The 21,764-nt window shown below is 49.4% G+C and overlaps 7 protein-coding genes across 7 annotated transcripts; 2 read left to right on the forward strand and 5 right to left on the reverse strand.

Annotated features, from left to right (window-relative positions):
• Positions 1–654: 654 nt before the first annotated feature.
• N7519_010556 (putative capsular associated protein) lies at positions 655–3,994 on the forward strand (the record flags this gene model as incomplete). The annotated part of the gene is made up of 7 exons (XM_057297329.1): positions 655–698; positions 741–823; positions 886–1,205; positions 1,270–1,683; positions 1,738–1,890; positions 1,945–2,369; positions 2,422–3,994. The coding sequence occupies 7 exons, from the start codon at positions 655–657 to the stop codon at positions 3,992–3,994; spliced, it is 3,012 nt and encodes a 1,003-aa protein (XP_057145211.1).
• Positions 3,995–4,546: 552 nt separating this feature from the next.
• N7519_010557 (glycoside hydrolase family 16 protein) lies at positions 4,547–5,775 on the reverse strand (the record flags this gene model as incomplete). The annotated part of the gene is given in 4 exon segments (XM_057297330.1): positions 4,547–5,088; positions 5,099–5,292; positions 5,366–5,598; positions 5,650–5,775. The coding sequence occupies 4 exon segments, from the start codon at positions 5,773–5,775 to the stop codon at positions 4,547–4,549; spliced, it is 1,095 nt and encodes a 364-aa protein (XP_057145212.1).
• A 1,756-nt stretch (positions 5,776–7,531) lies between these two features.
• Positions 7,532–12,446, reverse strand: N7519_010558 (CORVET complex membrane-binding subunit VPS8; the record flags this gene model as incomplete). The annotated part of the gene is given in 5 exon segments (XM_057297331.1): positions 7,532–8,080; positions 8,091–9,334; positions 9,372–11,606; positions 11,660–12,092; positions 12,144–12,446. The coding sequence occupies 5 exon segments, from the start codon at positions 12,444–12,446 to the stop codon at positions 7,532–7,534; spliced, it is 4,764 nt and encodes a 1,587-aa protein (XP_057145213.1).
• Positions 12,447–13,927: 1,481 nt separating this feature from the next.
• Positions 13,928–15,298, reverse strand: N7519_010559 (uncharacterized protein; the record flags this gene model as incomplete). Its single annotated transcript, XM_057297332.1, has 1 exon — positions 13,928–15,298. The coding sequence occupies one exon, from the start codon at positions 15,296–15,298 to the stop codon at positions 13,928–13,930; it is 1,371 nt and encodes a 456-aa protein (XP_057145214.1).
• A 1,780-nt stretch (positions 15,299–17,078) lies between these two features.
• Positions 17,079–18,121, forward strand: N7519_010560 (uncharacterized protein; the record flags this gene model as incomplete). Its single annotated transcript, XM_057297333.1, has 2 exons — positions 17,079–17,703; positions 17,760–18,121. The coding sequence occupies 2 exons, from the start codon at positions 17,079–17,081 to the stop codon at positions 18,119–18,121; spliced, it is 987 nt and encodes a 328-aa protein (XP_057145215.1).
• Positions 18,122–18,527: 406 nt separating this feature from the next.
• On the reverse strand, positions 18,528–19,617 carry N7519_010561 (fumarylacetoacetate hydrolase family protein; the record flags this gene model as incomplete). The annotated part of the gene is made up of 4 exons (XM_057297334.1): positions 18,528–18,729; positions 18,810–18,930; positions 19,011–19,356; positions 19,423–19,617. The coding sequence occupies 4 exons, from the start codon at positions 19,615–19,617 to the stop codon at positions 18,528–18,530; spliced, it is 864 nt and encodes a 287-aa protein (XP_057145216.1).
• Positions 19,618–20,247: 630 nt separating this feature from the next.
• N7519_010562 (VOC family protein) lies at positions 20,248–21,519 on the reverse strand (the record flags this gene model as incomplete). Its single annotated transcript, XM_057297335.1, has 6 exons — positions 20,248–20,279; positions 20,336–20,445; positions 20,511–20,755; positions 20,821–20,924; positions 20,984–21,032; positions 21,103–21,519. The coding sequence occupies 6 exons, from the start codon at positions 21,517–21,519 to the stop codon at positions 20,248–20,250; spliced, it is 957 nt and encodes a 318-aa protein (XP_057145217.1).
• Positions 21,520–21,764: the final 245 nt, after the last annotated feature.

Here is a 21,764-nt window from a genome sequence, read left to right on the forward strand (position 1 = left end):
TTCGAGTTCTTTAGCTGAGAACTTTTTTTGAGTACATTAATATGGAGAACCACTCGCAGGGTCTACCTGAAAAGGCTGACCATGATATACGGAGTACAACATTACAGATGCATTGGAGGGTCCCACAAGAAACATGACGCCCAGGACTCAAGTGGGTCATGAAGTTGACCAAGGCTCCATTCTGGCCACTGAACGGCTCGACATTTCTTTCTGATGAGCGCTCGCAATATAACACCTCTGGGCCAAAACCAGCTGACTATCAGGAGCTAACAGGGTTGAGCACGGTGGCTGCAGATCTTCCGCCACTCATTGGCAAGATACCTATCAGAAATACAAGCAATCAAGGCAGGGCATGTCGTTACATGCGGCAGCAAAAAGCCCAATCTTGAAATACATCATAACCCGCCCGTTGACGCAACCCTAATGGATCAGCACTCCGGATTGCCTCTGATTAGCTGCAAGTGGATCAAAGGGCCCTCCTGGCCCTGGCCCTGCTTTTTTTCCCATGTTTCGAACACTGTCAATCTCCTGAAGATCCACAGCAGGTAAATCCTCTGTCTTTTGTCTTGTTACCCTTTCAACAGTTCGTTCATTCTTGAAACCACAGCGATGGACTGGGACGCTTTAGAACGACCATAAAACGACTGGCGCAGTATGATCCAATTATCTTCTGATCTCGGGCTGAAGCTCTGTGTGGGGTGAGTACCTAGCAAGCTATCTCACATCATTGAAAAATTAAGCTCACGATCGCATTCCATGAGCAGGATATTTCTTCTGAGCTCGCTATTCCTTACTACCTCCTACAATACCACATACGCTTTTGGTGAGTTGTCGCCGTGGGTATCAACGTCGTTCGCCGACTTGATCTGACTGTTGCGTCAATAGACCGCCCCATCAGTACATCTGTTCTGGTCTGCTTCCTCACGGGGATCACTCTCTTGGTATGGAGTAGGTTCGTTTCATTGGGGTCGTCGCCATCGTCGCCAACAAGTAAACGGCCCGCTATCCCCCTCGCGGAGCAATTTGAGCTTCCTTCCCGCGCATCGACCTCCTCTTTCGCACTGGGCGATGTCGAGACTCGCCCTCGGCCACGGTTCCAACCCTGGTGGATAAAACTCGCTCTTTTGTTGGGCTTGTGTGGCTTGCGGATCGAGTCGTTCCGCCAAGTAACCCGGAATACTGAATGCACACCCGCTGGATACGCTGTAAGTTGCCGGATACCTTGGTTATCCTTTGATTTCCATGCGACTAACACGGTGTCTTTGGCAGTACGCTATTCCTTTCGTCATCTCGCTTTATGACTACTGGCGCAACCATAGATCGCGACAAGTAGACAGATATGTCCCTACCCAACGATTCGAAAAGCTGCCGCTGCAGGTAGTCTACTCTGTTTCTCGCCGGAGCTTCTATTATCTTACGCAAAGTCGCTTCAGAGGTTTGATTGCGGCCGCATTTTTGTCGATTGGTGGTCTCTTCGCTTCATCGTTCTCGGCTGGGACTCGGTCAACCTATGTCTGTCCGATTGTATTACATAGCGCATCGCGCCTACGGTCATACAGGCTGTTCAACCTGTTTGCTGATTCCGTCATACTTATTGGTATTACCGAGCTATGTCGGATTGGTGTTCAATTCGATGATGCGCGCAGAAAACGAGCTCTGGCGTTCCTTGGAACTGGTCTCTTGGTAAGCGAATAACTGCGATTGTGTTGGGACTATTTGTTCTGATGGTATTTCTAGGGTCTTTCTTTGGTCTGGAGTGTTATATCAGTCTGGGTACCAAATAGCTCTCCTGAACTTGCCGGTCAACCCATGTTGGATCTAGAGTATTCGCGCGGTGCTTTCAGCCAGTCCGTGCTGGTTGTAATACTGGTCTTGTCGGCCTGGCACATGGTTGGTCATCCCAGTCCTCTATACTTATTCCTCTATCAGTACTGATTCTTCTAGTTGCCGCATTTCGACATCCTTGGATTGTCAATCATAGGCGGTTTCATGATCGTATACTTCTCCTCTTTGTCGGCCCTCACCGAACAATCACCCTTCCCATTTATCTCCCTAACTCATGCTGTTCTCCCGTTGGCTGCGTCTTTGACTGGCACCCTTCTATTTCTACTGGCGCGAGTGGTTCATGACGAAGAGCCAAAATTATACCGAACCAACGTTGCGATCCAAATATTGTTCGCCGTGTTATTTGGGATTAGTCTTGTTTTCGCAGTGAGCAAGCATCGTCTTGAGGATATGCACCCGATTGAATTCCTGATCAGCAATGGCCAAATTCAACATCACAACTACGTCGCCCAGGCGGCTAAGAGCAAGACCCTTGGAGATGCTGTCACCGAATACCGGAGGCGATATAACCAGCACCCACCACCGTATGCTCTGGATACCCATGTTTGTCGCACAACTCAACTAATATTCGTTTAGGGGCTTTGACGAATGGTATCGATATGCCACTAGCCGATCGTCAGCTATCATCGATGATTTCGATCAGATCTACCATGACCTACTTCCCTTCCGAGCGCTGGCTCCGGAGCACATCCGCGCAATGACACACGAACTGGCCACCAACCCTTTCAACGATCTCGGTGGGATCAGAATTCGCAATGGCACGGCCATGGTGCAAGAAGGCATCAAACCGACCCATGCATGGATGGTGGCGGGTGCTGCGGACATGATGAAAGACTTCGCCAAATACCTCCCAGATATGGACTTGGTGTTCAATCTGAACGATGAACCACGTGTTGCAGTCCCCTGGGAGAAAATATCAATGCTGAACCGGCAGACTGAGATGCAAGAAATGATCCCTGAAAACCGCGTGGTGCAGACTTGGTCGACCAACCGAGAGGAGGGCTGGGCCCCGATTGAACCGGCCGATCAAACCAACATCACCGTATTTACTGATGGAGCGTGGAGGGGTGTATTCGACCCTTATGTGAGCGCTGTCTGTCCGCCTTCATCAAAGGCGCGCTCTCAGCGAATCTGGAATCGCCATGACGTCTGTCTGCCATGCGTGGCTCCCCATTCCATGGGCCAATTCCCCCTGGACTTCAACCTCGCTTCCGAAATCTGCCACCAACCTGACCTTGCCTTCCTCCACGGTCTCCTAATCTCCCCAGCTTCATTCAAGGTGTCGCAGGAACTTATCCCAGTATTCAGCCAGAGCGCTCTCACTGGATTTAACGACATCCTCTTCCCAAGTCCATGGAACTACATTGAGAAGGTAAAATACCAACCTACAAAGGAACACCCAGATCCAGAATACGGCCACAAAGAGAACTCCCTCTACTGGCTTGGCAGCACGTCAGAAGGCGTCAGCCGCTTCGGCGAGTGGAAAGGCATGCCACGCCAGCGCTTCGCGCACCTAATAAACAACAACACGAACAACCAAGTCTCTGTCCTCCTCCCAGCAGACCCAAACGAAAACTCCTTCCGCTACGAAATAATGGACGGCAGCGCCCCAACCTCAGACCTACATCTCCAAACCGCCGTTCACCTCGCCGACCCAATCGTGCGCTGCGGTGACTGTGACGAACAAGCGGCGGAATTGAGCACCGCAGGCTGGGCAGATTTCCAAGCACACTGGTCGCACCGCTTCCTCTTCGACCTTGACGGCGCAGGCTTCAGCGGCCGCTTCCTTCCCTTCCTACACAGCCACAGCCTGCCCCTCAAAACAGGTCTCTTCCGCCAGTGGTTCGACTCCCGCGTCACCTCGTGGCTGCATTTCGTCCCTGTCGATATCCGTCTCCATGGGCTGTGGAGTACGCTTGCGTACTTTGCGGGCGTACCTGCTCCCGCGTCTGAGGAGAATGGTCCTAAGGCCCCGAAGATGCGTATGAAGGCGCATGATCGGCAGGGGAAGTGGATTGCGGAGGAAGGACGGAAGTGGGCGAACACGGCGTTGAGGAAGGAGGATATGGAGATTTACTTCTTTCGATTGCTTTTGGAGTGGGGTCGGCTTACGGATGATCAGCGCGATGTTCTTGGGTTTGGGCATTGATTTTGGTGCGATTGCATAGGTTTCGGGGTTGAGAGTAATGTTAATGTTAATATGAATGTCAATAGATGCATATATTCAAACATCTAATCTTGTCTTGGCTGATTCATTCCATGTATCACCTTTGCTAGACTACAGATGCTGAAGATCTTACCTTATGCCCGACGTTGTATAGCCACCGTAGACCTACCCAGCGATTACAGTCCAGATGGGATCTCTAAATGTCTTAAATGAAGAGAATAAGAACCATGCTCATAATCATCATTGCCATTTTCATTTCATCATCGAGATGGAAGGGGTATTCACAAAGTCATCGTCAAAGCATAAAGCATAAAGCGTATCAAACGCGCTCGTCCTCCCATAGCCGTGGACTAGCACAGGCCATTGGAGACCAGACGAGTAAAGAGACCGTTAAACGAACGAAAATGAAGAAGCATACCGAAAAGAAAGGGTCAATCACGATCGAAATCGTAATCGAAATGCAAAACAGATCAAACCCATAACGCTCTCAACGCAGAAAACAATCCATCCATCCTGCACCATCACTATCACCACCTAAGAATGGCCATGTCCACGCTTGTGACGATAATGCTCCCGACGATGCTTCATCGAAGCCCTAGCGGAGAGACCATACCACGTCGAGGGATCCCAACCAACACCGACCTCATCCCCAGCACCCACGTCCTCACCCTCAGCACCACCCATAGAACTAGCCCCATCCTGATAAACCTTAAGAGATCGAACACGCCAATAACTCTCCTGGAAAGCCGTGGGGTTATTCTGCACGTAGTCGACACACGACCCGGCGCGACTGGCACAACTCGACGAGCCCCAAACCGAGCCTGCCCAGTCTCCACAGAAGGTGATATCAAAGACAATCTGCAGATCATTGAATTTCGAGTCGATATTGCAGCCGCCGGCGAACCGTGCTGAGGGTGTGCCCCAGCCTGCCGGGTTGGGGTTTCCGGATGAGATATCGGCCGGCACGGCGTAGGATGGGAAGAACCAGACTGATATGGCGGAGCCGGTCCATTCGGTGGCGTAGACGCCGCCTCCGACATTGTTGAAACCGGTGCCGTAGGACTGCGTGCTGCCATCTTGGATTACGCAGCCGCTGTTTGCGGGATTGGCCGGGGGCTTGGATGTAGCAGTTTGGTGTCTCGAGGTTTCCTGTGAAGCCGCTGTTGTTGATTGTGCAGCCGTCGCTGGTGTGCAAGGCCACTTGGTTCTGGGTTTGCTCGTTTACGCCTTCGATTATGTCGATTTCGCCGTTGTTGGGCCAGTTGGGGCCGAGCATCCAGCTGCACGAGTTAGACTGTTCCTCTTCTTTTTTGCTATTCCCAGGAAAGAGGAATTGGGATGTGGGCTTCTTACAAGGCAGGCCAGGTGCCGCATGTGCTGCTGGGCATATGGGCCAGGTCGAGAATAACAAGACCATGCTTGTAGGTGGCAGTACTCTCCAGGCGGACGCTCTGGCGACCAGGTCTGGTGGCGGTGTTGGAGTGGTCGACGCCGATGTAGACGCCGTTGCCCGTGTTGATGAGACCGTTGCGCGAGGCAGTGCTACGGTCAACGTAGCTCACAAAGCCATTGGTGGGGTCGGTGTCCTATACATTGAATGAGAATTATAGGTATAACAGAGGTTGGGATTAGCATACCGTGAAGAAGTTGAACTTGTCAAAAAATGAGTCGGAGGCACCATAGTCGTCGCGCAGCGTGTATGCCGCGGAGGATACCTGGGTCAACAGGGCCCAAGCGGGCAGGATGGTCGAGAAAACGCGCATTGTGCCTAAGTTCTAGGGTCGTTGTAGGATCTTCGCAAGGAGAAAGAGAAATTGGAAAGAGGAAGTCTGTCAAAGACTGGAGAAGGTCAAGTATTCCAGATACTGACCAAAATGGTAAAGAACAATAGGGCGAAAGGAATGGATACAGATGAATAGAAAGGGACAATAGGTATAAGCACAATATATATGAATGGTAGATATTGACGCCTCGCAAACGGGGGAGCCGTGATCGATTTTATATTTGAGACGACTCCACTCCCCGCAGGAAAAAGGACAAACGGAAGATAAATTAAATTAAATTAAATAAATAAGAAAAGGAAAAAGAAAAAGAAAAAGAAAAAGAAAAAGAAAAAGAAAAAGAAAAAGAAAAAGAAAAAGAAAAAGAATGGAACAACGTGATACATCCACCAGACACTACAATCGAAGACATGCGGCAAAAGGGGGGATGTTGAAACACCTACGAAATATCAGTCTGACATCTCCGAGCCCTGAATCGGTGCTTTTAGTAAACCATTTAGATCTTTTTGATTGAACTAGTCTAGTCTGAAATGTATTCATATTAGCATTTAGAGTAGACTGCACCGCAATATAACTCTGTGTCTATACATCTGGGCAGTATCTGAGTACCTAGGTATCCAAGATAGTAGTCTAAATCAGGTTTAACCATATCGGATCCATGGATATCTCAAGCGCTAAAACCAACCTTAAATGTTTCAGATTTATAGAAAAAGAACACAAACACAAGAGAAAAAGAAGATCAAACCAGTGCTGTAACTATCCTAGACCAATCAGAGTGATTACCGCCAACATCTAAGGTTTGTAAAGTAGCAAAAGGGAAAAGAAGGACGATAATAGGCCAACGGCTGTTTGAAGGATCTCGGCCAACAAGCTTTTTTGGGCTTTTTGAGGCTTTCATTTTATTTTATTTTTATTTTTCGTTTTTCGCCTTCTTTGTTACTGCGAAGGCTTGTCAGGCGATTCTTCGACAAGTGAAGAGTCAGATCCAGAATCTAAGAAGTAGAAATATGAAGTGGACTAGTGGAATCCAGTTCTGATCACCAGGTCTCTCGACCATTTTAAGGTACTCAAACTTAAGTAGCCGTGCATACAGATATACCCGAGCCAGTACTTAGTCCCATGTACCTCCGTACATGATCAGTTCGCACGGAGATCCTACCCAAAATTGATACCGAAGATGCTGAAATGACAGTGTCATCTTGAGAATCACCAAACCCATACACCATCTATCGTAGATCACTGCCAAAAGTAAAGAACACCAGACCCTCTATCGAAATAACACGATCACACAGTCCAGAACTGACCTGGACATACCACAAAAAGGAAAAAACAACATCGTGCCATATCTGAACCCTGCAACAGGGCCGAATGATAATCCGGAGTAGGAATCCTCATCCGATCACATTGGGAGTACAGGTTGTGCCAAGCGTGTGCCTTGGAGAATGAGCTGAACAGCGGAAGCGGAGAACTTATCACCTGTTCCCGTGGAAGGTAGAAAGGTTTAGTAAAGATGTCCTATAGCAGGGATAGACCTGGCTCTAATATCACATTACGATACAGTAAGTTCGGGGTTAAAAAAGAAGAAAATGAGAATGGCTATATGCAAGAGGATCGTGTGTCTCATCTAGGGATACCCCCGAACAGCCTATAATAGGAAAAAGCAAAGAGATAGGAAAAAAGTAACAAAAGAATATCCCTAGACACAAAGGAAATAATCATCCCCACCGTCCCTCAGAAACTATGTACAGGTCGGGCAGAACAGCTCGGCCCCTGCCCAGTCGCGCAAATGGTCGCGCCGAAACGCGGTTTCAGCGGGTCGGGCCCCGGCGTTGATAGCGTCCAGCACGCAGCGTCGGTGGTAGAGGTGTCGACAGGCGAAAACGACAACAGGTTCTGGGGGGCTGTCTGCGACTGTAGCCGCAGTGCTAGATCCTGCCCCAGCCTCAGCGTGGCCATGCTCGTGATCATGGTCAGCGTTCGCATCGGACATACCACCACGAGCGCCATGCTCGCGATGAGCGAGGACATGTGCGTGTCCATGCGCACCGCCCGCATCTAGATGGGACATATGACCGACTCCGAGATCAGCAGCCTTGCCCTTCCCGCGGTCGGACGGGTTATAGCCATCCTCATTGCGCCTCGCGATGCGACGGGCGTAGACCTCGGCGCGTCGCGCTTCCCATGCGGACCAATGCGCTTCGCCAACGCTGGGGCCCCATATGCGGCTGCGGCAGATCTCGCAGACGTGGCCGCGGGGCCGCCAGCCTTGCTGGCGTAGCACGGGAGACTTCGTCGACGTGGACGAAGAGGTCGCGGTCAAGCATGCCGTTTGCGAGGGTTAGGAGAGACTTTTCGTAGGAGTAGGCGGAGAATATGGAGGCTAGCACGGCGCGCAGCTCAAGGAGGGAGGGGGACCAGGTTGCCGCGCGGGTGAGGAATGCGCGTAGAATGCGGAGGAAAGATATGTCTGTTCGTTCGGTTGTGGTTGGGCTGCTTTTTACTGTGCTTGCTAGGAGGGCTGTGAAGACTTGCTGGACGAGGGCGCGGAACGCTGTTGTTAGGCGGCCGCTTTCGCCGGCGAGGGAAGCTGTTGGTTGGGCGGGGAGGCTTATTTGGGCGTTGTTCCCTTGTATGAAGGCGAAGACATTGCTTGCGATGCGGACCACGGCTTCGATGTGGTCGAGCCAAAGGAGTTCGTCGAAGGCTAGAGGCTGGTCAAGGGTTGGCGCATTGCGTTTGCCGTTGACGCTTCCTGTGCCCGACTGTTTGGCTGTCTTAGTTTGGCCCTGGCAGAGCCACGTTCCGACGCCAGCATACTTGTTCAGGGACTCGATCAGGTCGTCGATTGCTTCGGCAGTAGTCGCTGAGTCGGGGCTATCGCGCACGCTCTGGAGGATGCCTACCAGACCGGATTCGAGGGTGCTCAAGTGTGCCACAAGACGGTCAAGGGCCTCGCGGACTTGGCCCTGTCGGGCGAGGAGGATAACGGCAGCATCGATGGCTCCGCTTTCCTCGATGGATGGCAGAAGTTCCTCCAGGTGGATGTCACCGACTCGCAATCCGTCAACGAAGTCCGCGACATGAGACGGGTTGTATTTGCACAAGAGCTGCACGTAGCGCTCGATCATCCAGTTTTCAACACCGGGCGAATATTTGGTGTCTGCAGTTTGAGCCTGCGGCTCGACCAGGACCAGCAAATACTGATACTGTTCCTGGGGATCGTCTTCTAGAACCCGCAAAAATGTAGAGTGTGTGTCAGGGGCCAGATCTTGCATCGTCCGTGCAGCGTGCGTCACATCAATTGCAGCTATCTCCCGGGCATGCTCCTTGACTACATCCACTATATCGCGTCTCTGTTTCTTGCCAAGCCCGGAGCTTGGACGGAGGCAGTCATGTAGGCAGGTGAAGATAGCGTCGCGGTCGCTCGGATCCTCCAGGTAAGTCATAACCAACAGGGGATATTGCTTCTCCGAGCGGTAGGTCGACTTGAGAATCCGGAAAAAGCGTGCCTCTTTAAATAGAGGGATCATGCTCTGGATGTCTGGTGGGTGGTAAAAAAGACAGCAGATACTCTGCACTCAATTCGCAATCCTCTGCCATTTCCTGCTCGGGATATCGGCATACACGCACCAAAACCTGATGGAGAGTTGTGCCAGAAAGGAGAATATACTGAGGATATTTGGGAAGATTGCGCGCAACAAACATATCCAGGTAGATGGTATCAAAAGGCGTGAAAAGATCGCCGGTCATGACTTGCAGCAAAATGCTGACGAGGTACTGCCGATTGATCAACATGCCCGAAGTCGAGATATCCTCGCTCTCAGGATCATTTAGGAAGCTGTCCTCAAATGCCTCGTTGAGCATGCTCATGAAGCTGGAAGCATCAAACTTGAGCATGGCTCGAAGCTGAGAGAAGGAGTCTGCCTCGTCGGTATCTCCAGGTGCCGTCCCGGACCCACGGCCAGAGAAGAGGAATTGGTACAAGTCTGTTTTGGCTCGTGTAGCTTCAACCTCATCCATGTCGTCTCCAGTGGGATAGATGCGACCAGTCAAGATAAATGACAAATAGGGGAACATCTTCATCGCATTGTTCTGCCGTCTCATTTCAACCACATAGTCACCGTTGACCAAGGCCTGAGGCTGGGAGGGAATCATATGTAGTAGCTCTTCCAGTGGTCCAACATAATCCATCAAACAGCGGTTCCATACATATATAAAGGCGTCGTAAAGATTGTGCTGCTTACACAGCGTTGTGACTTGATCGATGTCCATTGTGGTAGTATCAAGAAGACAGATGATCTCCTCCAAACGACCGGCCGAGTGAGTTCCAATGAAATGGTTAATCAACGCCTTGACCGCAATCGGAGGTAGTGATCGCAAAGTTCCATCGACGATGCGTGGTTCGAGGGCGTCCAGGAAAATGCCCGCCGAATCTTGCTCCTCATACCAGTTGAAGACTTCCTCCCATAGGAACTCTTCGTCGCCCATGTAGACACAGGCCGCGATAGAAACTTCTGCAAGCTCCTCCAGCTGCTGGTTCTCTAGTCGGCCATTGTTTGCTTCGGAATTTCGACCAAAAGCATACTTGAGGGATGCGGAGATCATTTCCAAAAGCCTTTCTTGCACAATGGGCTGTCTTAAAACATCCTCTTCCGGAAGCCCAACCGTCAGCTTCTCCGATTCGCCCGTATAGTAAGAAGTTGCTAGTCGAATGGCCCCAATGAAGTCACCGGCCTCCATAAGCGCCAGCAAGCGATCGGCCCAATTTGAGAGATTGCCTACCAAGGCTTCGTTATAACCAAGCAAGAACAAGCGCCCTTTATAAGAACGGAAACTCATATGGAATGCATCTGCTACTACTCCATGCATCGACTCATCCTCCTCGTCAAGCTGTTCAACTAGCGAATGAAGCTGTGACGAGAAGAGATCAGTGTGATATATGTGTCTGTTGGCGAGATCGACCGAGTCTGTAACATGCATGGAATAATCCTCGATTATGAGTAGCCGCTGGGTTATTGTGAACACCGCGAGTACTGAACGACTGAGCCACTGAACAGCCACTATGGCTTCATCTGCTCTCCATCTGCTGCGCGCTCTGAAGACAAGACTGGGGGGCTTGTCTTTGTCTGCAGGTTCGTCCGACTCGGCCTCTGAGACGTCGAGAACAGTCAAAACATTTGACCAGCAGTAGACAAGCTTCGTGTTTGAAGTTTGGGTGTCTTTTCCCTTCAGTCGAATAGCTGGGAACCATGCCAAGGCGCCGGTCAAGGCACTGTGAGCGGGAACTTCTTTGGGTCTCGGTGCTTTGTGCTGGGTTCGTGCCACTGGCGTGGTGGACACAATAACAAGAAGATAGGGTGTCAGCATAGCAACGAGGCCCAGAGAATCGGTGGATTGCTCTACGTTGCCGAGTGGCAGAGGAGAGAAAGCAAGAACAGAGCTAGGTTTCCGCCGCTTGACCTCTGCCGCTGCCTGGGGATATCGACCTAGAATTCGAGTCGTCTTGACTGTTCGCCCTACTGCACCCATTCCTCTTGTTGCCAGGTGTGAGAACGACATGCCCCGTGTGTCAGCCGAGACCAGCGCGGTTCGTCTGGTGCCAAGAAACCCGATATGAATGACCGCGGATCCTGAAAGATGACCATCAGATATTCTAGTCTCGGCTTGATTGGCCGGGATTGGCGGGATATGAAGGAAAGGCTTCGCTGAGCGCGAAATTTCCCAGGTAAAGATATCGCCCGAGTCATGACCCCCAGCAACGGTAGAATGGTCTGCGGAAAGTGCTAGAGATGTAACAGCACCACACTCAACGGCTAGGCGATCATCAGTACAACGAGCCAGAGGTCGTAGAATTCTTTTGACAAACCTGGTGTACCCGTTCCAATAATAGTCTTCAGGCTTTGCTGATAGTCGAACACGAGAATAATACCCTTGGATGTACCTATTACAATAGACGTGGATACTGCAAGGCAAGTTGGCCGTCCGAAATTGCGCTTCCCAATTTCCGAGAACGCCTGCCCGGTAATTTTCCGCAGCTTCGTCCATCGCACAACTTCCCAGGGCCCCTGGAGCGGTTCGGCTTCGGTTTCCGGGGTCGGGGAAAGCTGGCTGGTAATTGAAGACTGACGGGAGTGAAGATGAGCTAGGAATGGCGAGCCGGCCCTGGACACACTTTGCGGCGATGAAGATAACCGGGACTGGAAGCGAAGATCAAAGGGGCGACGGGCCGGGCTTGGACTGACTCGCGGAGATCCGCGGAGCGCGAGAGGGCTGCTACTTAGGGAGGACGGAATCGAGCCCTGTAATCAGTTAGTTAGCTAGCTAGGTTATGCGCCAATTGTACCACTAACATGTAGCGATGGAGAATCGTCGGGGTTTGACCCTGTTCCATCCACGCTCCCTGTCGCGGTCCAGTCCGCATGTCGCGGCGGAGGGGTTTCTGGGTAATTGAGATCATTTCGTCGCGCTGTCTTCTCGGAATCGTGGTCCTCCGCATCGTCTATTGTGTCCAATTCCTCTTCCGCTGGCTCCTGCGGGGAAGGTAAGGTTTGATCGAGGGCGCCATGGTCGGGTTGTCGGGGATCATCTTCCTGGCCTAGGTCAAGCTCATCTTCGCGCGACCAACCCTCACTGCCCTCAGCCATCGAGCTCATGAGCGAGATCTCCGAATGACCATTGCTCCGCGTTATGTAGCTTGGGTGGAGACAGGGCCGGATCAGCGATGGCGTGTTGCGGGAGGGCGATTGTTGACTTGATTAGAAGGTTCCGATAATAGGAGGGGGATTATGGGGTACTGCAATATAGACCAAATGGACTTGTCGAGCTTGAGGGGTATGAACACAGTGGAGAATGTGAGTTCGGAGCTCCGTTGGGTCGGGGCCGTTTTAGGGGCGGAACACCAGCCACAGGTGGCTGCCAGGTACCATCCACATGTCGGCGATCTACTTCTCTCTTGCCAATCCACAGCTATCTTTCTTCCTTTCTAGATCCTGTCAATATTAACACAATTACACATTCAAGCAAGCTTTAACTCATTTTTCTCAACCGTAAATATACTACCACTCGCATAGCCCCTTTCCATTCGTCTGCTAAATATTGATACTGGTAGTTCCGTCGTCGTCCCGATCACAATGTAGTAAATGTTACTTTTTTCCTCTATGATTTGTACGGTGGCGCCACGATTAAACTGCAGATTGTTCGTTACATAACAAAATTCAGGAAATCAAAGCTTTGCGGCATACCCCCATGTTGCCTAGGGAGAATTTTGCTGCATCATCTGCACAGAAATTCCCTAGATGAATGGTAAGAGATTTTCTAAGTAAAATGAAGATAGAGTCTAACCTCAGCCCATATAACCGATTTGTTCGAAGGAGGGTTCTCACTGTGGAGCGGATCATCCATAATCTTTCCATCGTAGATGTAGATTGTATGACTGGGGTAAGTGGCCCAAGTTCTCCACTTTCATACATCTGTATATGAGTGCTAAGATGTTGACTTTTTGGCGTTGGTTTTCGGGTTCTTTGAGGCGTTCTTTGAGCCATTCAACACGTTCATGGGGCTGGATAACTAAGGGAATCGGGCAGGCAGGGAGGAACTCCTCCGGCCGCGCCATTTTGAAATCTAACTTAGGAGGAAATTCGGTTAGAGGTTGAGTTCCAGGGCAAGATTATCTAAGATATGATAAATACGGGCTTCTCACCTGGTCCGGGTAACGGTAGATTAAAACAACTCTGAGAGGAAACAATTGACTACCGATGTCGAAGAACTGAGGACACGAGCACCGAGCACCGCAACAAAGGAGGAAATGGACAAGATTGTAAACATAAACGGATGAGGTGGGTTGGCCCATGTGACCGCAGTGAGCTGACGTTCCAAGGTTCAAGGTCGAACAGGTTCCAATAGTGAGAGCATCTGTACTATATTATAGGTCCTATACTTCTGTTTCAACTTTCGATATTTCATATTTCCCCTAATGTCTTATAATCCATGTACGGCACAGGCACAGCACATGCATAGACGCTTTCTCGAGAAAAGTATTCATCGACCAAAAACCGGAAAGCCCGCCCTATATCGTAGTACGTGGCTCGTCAAAATCTTACTAGTATAATGCACGAATATTAATAGGTCGTTTGGACTAAACTTCGGCATGTGTGGAGGCTGTACTAGGAGTTGAAACCCACTGGAAGAGGGGATCGCTCGACAGACACTCCATCGCCGCTCTTTCCAAAATCCATCGCAATCTCCAGCATGGATACGGCAACGCAGAGTCAGACGGAAGGTTAGGCAGTATCCAACAATAGCCAGGTTGTGCATCGAAATGGATGTCGAACAAGTCAAGGTCTCCGAGTGGTCCAAAGTTCCCGTAAGGCTTCGCTGACTTGATATCAGATACGAGGAAATTCACTCCCCACCCGGGTCGGAATGAACTCCAATCTTGTTCACGGGACATTTTTGCGATCATTCCCTCCGTATACTGCTTGTCCAGGCGTCCGGATGCTTCCTGAAGAGACTGCGCAATATCGCAGATCCGCCAGATATCTTCTGGTCCTACAGGGCTGAGATCCTCTGGAACATGAATATTTTGCAAGGCATCGGGCGGAGGATTCGCAGAGCCATCACACTTGGTCTGGGTGGCGCCGATAGTACTGCCAAGATATCCCCGACGTAAATTGAGTGCCTTTCGAAGATTTTCCACAATGAACATATCGGACGAGAGTTGCGGCTCATCGGGGAAAGCCCTCAGGCGGGCGCGGTTGCTACAGATGCCCAGTAACGCGCTGACGAGCAGACCCGGTCGAAGAGACATCTCGGGAAGGTCCTTCCTGTGTTTCTCAGGAAGAGACTGTAAAGCCGAATTGCAGGCGTCGAGCAGCATGTTTATCTTTTGGCCATCGAATACATGGCTAGAACCGATGGGTACCCGACCATAATCTGTGGGTACTTCGTCTTCGCTTGTAGGGGTAGGCAAGCTCGTCCATTGAAGATCCCGCGGTGTGGCTGTAGATGCAACGTGCTCGATATGCTGTCTTATTTCTTCTTGCGCTTGTGAAGTTGTGAATGGACCCGTGGCATTTAAATTGCGGCAGAATGCGGCGAAAGTATAGAACAAAACGAAGATGCCTGACCCGTCCATTACTCGATGATCAAAACACAAGACCAGGTGCACGTTGTGTTCTATTACATGAGCCTTCAACCGTAGCACGGGAGAAGGGTTACGTGGTGGGGAGAGGACTGGGAACGGCATCAAGGAAGTGTTGAATTTCCCATCCACGGAGAGAGAGGTGGGCTCTGTATGATGTTGAGTGACTACAATAGGGCACTCTTCAAGCTCAGCAGCGGTGGGAGGCCGCACCTGAAGTGCGTTGCTTTTACCATCTCGCTGGGTAGAGGGTACTACCATGCCACTCAGGAAGGGAAATTTGGAGAATACACAAGATACTGCATCCTCCATTCGCTGAAGGACCTCCACGCGGTTCTTGTCAACCAAATTAAACGTGAGAGACATAGTGAAATGCCCTGGAGGCGAAAACAGGTCCAACGGAGTAAGATCGTAGGGTTGGAACATCTTTGCAGAATTCAAATCTCTCGAAGGTTGGGTTCTTTGACTAAGTCGACTCCGTTGGATGGCGGAACTCTGTATATAGCGAATGTAGATAGAACTGGTTGAGTAGGGCAAGCGACGCCTATTCGATACTGGTATGGACCCTTAAATAGATTTCAAGGACTCGAATTCTGTCTGTGAATCTGGAATAACTCATCCCATATGTAGTTGAGGGATGTTTTCTATTCCGTACTACACTTCTCATGCAGGGTATCTGCAAGTGAATTATAGTGCACTTTTTGCGTCGCTCCAAGGTTGAGGAACAGGATTTTACTTTTGAGGCGCTGAGGTTACAGCCATTAATCTTGTAGCATTAACCCGAATATGCTTTTCGAAGGAATGCACTTGGTTTCTAGTTCTGTGCTGGTGCATTCTAGCTTTCCTATATAAAGGAAGACAAACGTTTGTATCGGCATGATGAGATAACTTGTATCACAATCAAGCTTGATCGGTACATTATGCAAAGTACTGCATGAAGATCATCCCTGATTTTCTGTGACACCAGTTCGATCGAGGATTCCCAACAAGCATTGCTAATGCAGTGATACAATATAAAGAGCCCAAAAAGACATGCGGCATAAAATAATGTAACTTTGAAAGGCACAGGACTTGATTCAGCTTGCCAGTGGACACTTGAAGCTTCAGAGGTAAGCCTGTGTGGCAATGTAGCGTCCGAGATATCGTGGTACTGTTTAATTCGACCTCTAATGTGTACCTTTCCAGGAAATGCAAGAAGCCTAGTAAAAATAAAGACGATAAAAGAGACTCGATAGCATGAAAGGTATCCTGAATGAATTAAGCAACCCTGAATGTGGTGGGGTAGGTGTACTATACAACTATCTGGACATAAAGCAGATATTCGCTCATCGTAACACTGTATCAACTACCGGTCACTGATCATGTCAAGGACTACCAACCTCCATATTACCTTGATATGCATATTGAGGTCGCATCAGTTATGCAACGAGCCTAATCTCGTTCAAGCAACGATTATCCATGCCCGCGACTGCAACTGGCTCAGGGCAGTACATCAAGGGATCAGACGATTTGGTAGGGCCAAAAAGCTTTTGCCGGAAATGAACATAAAAGGGCTATTATTTCCTAGTGCGATATACTTTATTGCTGCCATTAGGGAGATCATGAAAAGCGTTCATTCTGTTCGGTTCCAAACAATTCACGTTTTACCTGCATAGGAGGTACTAGCGAGATCGTGCAACACCAAAGATGTCCTATCTTAAGTCACTTGAATGAATAGAGAACTCTTAAAATCAAATTATCCGAGGAACACCCCGGAAAGACCGGGGATGCCTGCTATTGGTGCGTGGTTGCGGTCACGAGATTGGATATTCACGATCATCCATGAAATCCCGCCAGCGCTATATGTTAGATTTGACGTGATTATGGTCAGTTTCAGTTTCCTTTGCTTGGGATTTCTGATTTGGTCATGAACCAACGTGTGGAATGTATACAGGAATCGGCATGAGCGTATCACCCTCGCGGGGGCAGCTGATATGACTCTTGCGGGGCAGCTGTTTCTTCTGCGTGACCGGAGACACTTGCGGTTTATCACGGTATCTACCGGGATAGGAAAAAGAAAAATGCCTGCGAGCATAAAAGGTGGACCAGCGCCCCTTCGCGCCTTCTCGATCAGAACAAAGTATAGCCTAAAGCGAATCAGAGCGCAATGACCAAAATCAACCAACGACTGGCACGTGCAATGCTGGGTGCTCTCCTATTTCTCCAGCCTGTGCTGGCAGTGTCAGGGACAGGCACATTAGTACAGCGAGCATCTCAGTCCTCAGCACATATATCTTCTCCATCGATGTCGACTCGAGCCGCAACATGCAACGGCCACTCAGAGTACTGCACCCGGTCCTACTCAAATATTACATTCATAGGCTCCCACGACTCCGCCTTTGTCGGACCCCTACCCCAGCAGAACCAAAATATCGACATAGAAGCCCAACTCGACATGGGGATCCGGTACCTGCAAGTGCAAACACACCGCTCCGTCATTGATGAGAACGTCATAGAGCTGTGCCATACATCATGCTTGCTCGAAGATGCAGGACCTCTCAAAGAATATTTGGAGACTATCAAAAACTGGTTGGATGCAAATCCGAACGAAGTTGTCTCTCTCCTCTTAACAAACGGAGACTCGGTACCAATCACCGAGTTTGGAGACACCTTCTCCAGCAGCGGGATTTCCAACTATGCCTACGTTCCCTCCGAAAATCCGCTATCAATTACAGACTGGCCCACACTGGGTGATATGATCTCCAGCGGAAAGCGATTGGTCGTATTCCTAGGTAAAAAATACCTGACACAAAGACATAGGCCATACATTGAGACTGATAATTTCCAGACTACGGCGCCGACACTACAAAAGTGAACTTCATCCAAGATGAGTTCGCATACTACTTCGAGACAGCCTACGGCGTCACAGACGCCTCTTTCCCGAACTGCAGCATCGACCGGCCCTCTGGTGCTGCCGCGACAGGCCGTATGGGCATAGTCAACCACTTCCTTAATGTCGATGTTCTAGGCATAAAGATTCCAGCCCGCCATGAGGCAGACAATACTAATGCTGCGACGGGGCCTGGTAGTATTGGCGCCCAGGCGGCGCTATGTGCCGGGCTGTATGGGCGTGCGCCGAATGTGGTGCTGGCGGACTTTGTAGATAAGGGGGATGTTATTACGGCGCAGAAGAATCTGAATGGGTTGTAGACCGGGTATTAGAGTCATGTCGTGCTATAGCCATAAATATACATATCTACCGGATGGTGCCAGGCACTCGAAGCATTTCCCCCTTCCGTTTTAGCGCTCTCCTCCTGCCATTTTTGGATCACTTAATATATAGAGTGCCCTTACTGCTTAGCGCTGTGGCGGGTATACCTAACATAGAACAGGCAACAAGTCCAGATGGGCGAAACCCCAGAGGCATTGTGCAATATACCTAGTAGTGCAATATAACTAGAGCGGACGGAGAGGGAAATGAGAGTAGTCAAAGAGAAAGGAACATTGAACGGGGCAGAGTTAGTGTTCTATATCCGGAGTCCAGGACAGTACGTTCGTGTAGCGTATGTATATATTGGTTGTGGCCAAAGTCCAGTAATACACTGTCTGTTAACCCTCACTCATAGTGAACCTTGTTGATCAAAGTTCCAATATTCTCAATTTCCACTCTCATATCATCATCATCATTCAAAACGACCTTAGGGTTTCGCATAACACCAATGCCAGGACCCGTTCCAGTCATGATAATAGTGCCTCTTTCCAGAGTAGTACCTTGGGATAAGAATGCGATTGTCTTTGCAATATCGAAAATCATTTCCCTTCAAGCGAGCTGGTTAGTTACTTTGCAAGCATAGGGAGGCCGCACTAATTGGCTATTTGAATATTGAATAGAGCTCACCGGGTATTCGAATCCTGTACCACCGTGCCATTGTGAATTGCTTTAATCCGAAGATTATGCGGGTTTCCAACGGCAGAGGGAGAAACAAGAACTGGGCCTATCGGGCAGGATCCGTCAAGACCTATTTCATCGTATCGAAAGTCAAATCGAGGCTCAGAACTTGTTGGTCGGCTGGGAACAGAAGCATCTGCTATTTCCTACCTTTTGAGAAGCACCATTGGCTATTCTTAAACTGCTGCGTCCGAGCACTGACATCGTTGCTGCAGGTGTATCCCAAAACATAGTCCATTGCCTCCGACTCGGGGATATCTCGGCCTGACTTGGACAGAACGATGGAAAGCTCTGCCTCGTAGTCACTGGAGCCGTCCTGCGCGACCTTCGGCACGTTGATCTTGGCCGGGTAGGGTCCGTTGAGTGCCGTACGGGGTTTGATGAAGAGGACCGGCACATCTGGGATTGGCATGTTTGCTTCTTTAGCATGGTCGCGGTAGTTGAGTCCCATGCACCGGATGATAGGCACATCTTCGATCCCAATGGGGGCCAAAAGCTATTTTCAGGAGCAATGGTTAGTTGCAATAACAGGAAGTGTAAGTCAAAGATCCAGGGTACGTACTCGTCCAACGTGCATAGTGGTGTCGGTTACAACGCCATCGAAGATTGATCCCTTGACCAGTTTAACTGCAACTCTTTCGCCGTTCAATACAGTGAGTCCAATGTCCGGACACTTCTTCGTGTCAACTTCGCCAAGATGTATCTGTCCATCTTCCTCGCTTATGAACCTGATAAGATTTGTCCAATTGAAAGACATTGTGCGAAAGTGGTTGGATCTGAGATGATGAACAGAATCAGATTGGAATAGTATAACGAAACACAGGGATCATAAGCGCAAAGCGTGCCTTTTTGTAATCCGAGATAGAGCCAGAAGATAGACTGATATAAGATCTCTATAAGGGGCTGTGGATAACTTCGGTCTATTTTCTCGGGAGAATTTACCACAAACAAAATGCGATCTTGAATGCATTCTATCAATATTGGCAGAGATGATGACAGATATAGTGAGCTCACATGGTACAGACCGAAAGAATCACAACGGGCGATCTTCGGGGGGTTTCTCGGCCCAATTTTGCGCCTCAGTCCAAGCTTTCTACATTGTTTAGGCTGACTGGAACATCAAACTCAAGCCGATTCCACCTTTTTAGATATGTATTGAGGACTTTATTATATCTCTGGGCTCTTACGTCATAACGGAGGGCTTACGGATCAAGTCCCTTAGAGCAGCTTCTTTGATATTGAAAGTGACATTGAAAGTGACACACGATCTAGAGTAGGCCAGAAGCCCGTTCCTTGTCCAACCTGAGAATGTAGCGAACTGGACGTCTGTAATACCGCACTCAACACTACGATAAATCCCAGAAAGAAAGAAACACATATCCCCAAGTTACTGCAGGAAGGTGGGGGGAAGATCTGGGCCTACCATCGGATTAGTATTCATAAGCCAGTATGGCATGTCATGATCAAAGACCTACCCCATACATGCAAATTGCCAGGCGAGGCAAGGGATCGATTGATGGGATACTCATCATTAACCAAATCACCATCAACATAATGTTCGATGATGAAGCGAGAGGGATCGAACCTTCAATTTCGTAGTGTTAACAGTTCATCTTTACTTCCAAACGAATGCTGCAGAACAAAACATACCAGTAATCAAAGATCTGACTTCCCATGATGTGACGTCCTACACCCCAGCAGTTCTCATACCCCTTGCTGCGCAGCCAGTCATGACCCAACACCTGAGTGTCGAAATCATGTGTTTCGAACGACGAGTGATGGACATGCGGCTTGGGACCTTCAAAGAAGAAAAAGCAATGATGATCGACCAATTCAGAACCACGATCTAAATGGAGGAATGTGGTTATGTCTCTTCCGGTAGAGTCTTGGACGAGCTTTAATGTTTAGAAAAGACAGCTTGTCAGTATGCATAGACTCTGAGGAGAAGGGGGATACATACATCACTCGGCTTGAAGTTGAATCGGGTGGTATAGAAGTCAAAGGCCTTGGCGAAGTCGGTGACACACATTCCAAAATGACCTATCTTGTGCACTGGGGCAGGACCTTTTATTCGAATGTATTAGGATGAGGGATGAGATTGTAGAGTTGCTTCATCCACTTACCCTTGTCGAATCGCTGCACCTTATTACCTGGTCTGTGTTTCACCGTCGGCTGAGGGATAGTCAGAAAAATATCTAACAGAAAAAGACAATAACCATGCAAGAATAACTGAATAACTCACGAAATTGAAATCGAGTTGCGGGAGAGCTTTTTCATCGGCCCAGGGTGTTTGTCCGTAAATAAGGTGGAAAGGGAAATCATCGATGGGGTCGTGGAAAGTGACACAACGACCACCGCCAGGCGCATCACTCAACTCGTATATCTCTGTAGCTCCAGGAAGCTCTTGCGCAGCGACAAGATCAGCTTCAGATTCCACGACGAAAGCTGCGCCCCCGAACACGTCTTCTTCACCATGTCGCGCACAGTACACAAATGGCTGGGAACCAGTGCCGCGATAATAGATATCCGTGCCCACACGTTTGACTTCCTGGAAGCCAAAGTTTAGCAAGAATTCATGGGCTTCGTTGAGGTCTTTATGGGTGTAAAAGACATGGGCGATGCGAACAAGGTTGATCCGACGTGTATTGTTTACGGCCATATTGGTAGTTCTGGAATATCTTCGACAATGGACGAAGGGCTTTTCAAATGTACTGTACGATTATCTTCAAAGATCCGTAAGGCTTGTTAAATAAGCCTTTGGTCAATGTATAGACGCTCTTACAGTGGAAATGGGGTAAATTCGTGCGAAATTACCCCGTGCGGCCTTTCTTCGGTCGGTTTCTTGAAAAGGTAAGCCAAATACGAGAACTCCTTTTTTGTAATTTCAAATGCGTTGAGCTCTAG

This window comes from Penicillium mononematosum, assembly GCF_028829835.1.
Source record: "Penicillium mononematosum strain IBT 11891 chromosome Unknown utg000005l:1.0-9366267.0:1.0-9372171.0, whole genome shotgun sequence".
NCBI lineage: Eukaryota > Fungi > Ascomycota > Eurotiomycetes > Eurotiales > Aspergillaceae > Penicillium > Penicillium mononematosum.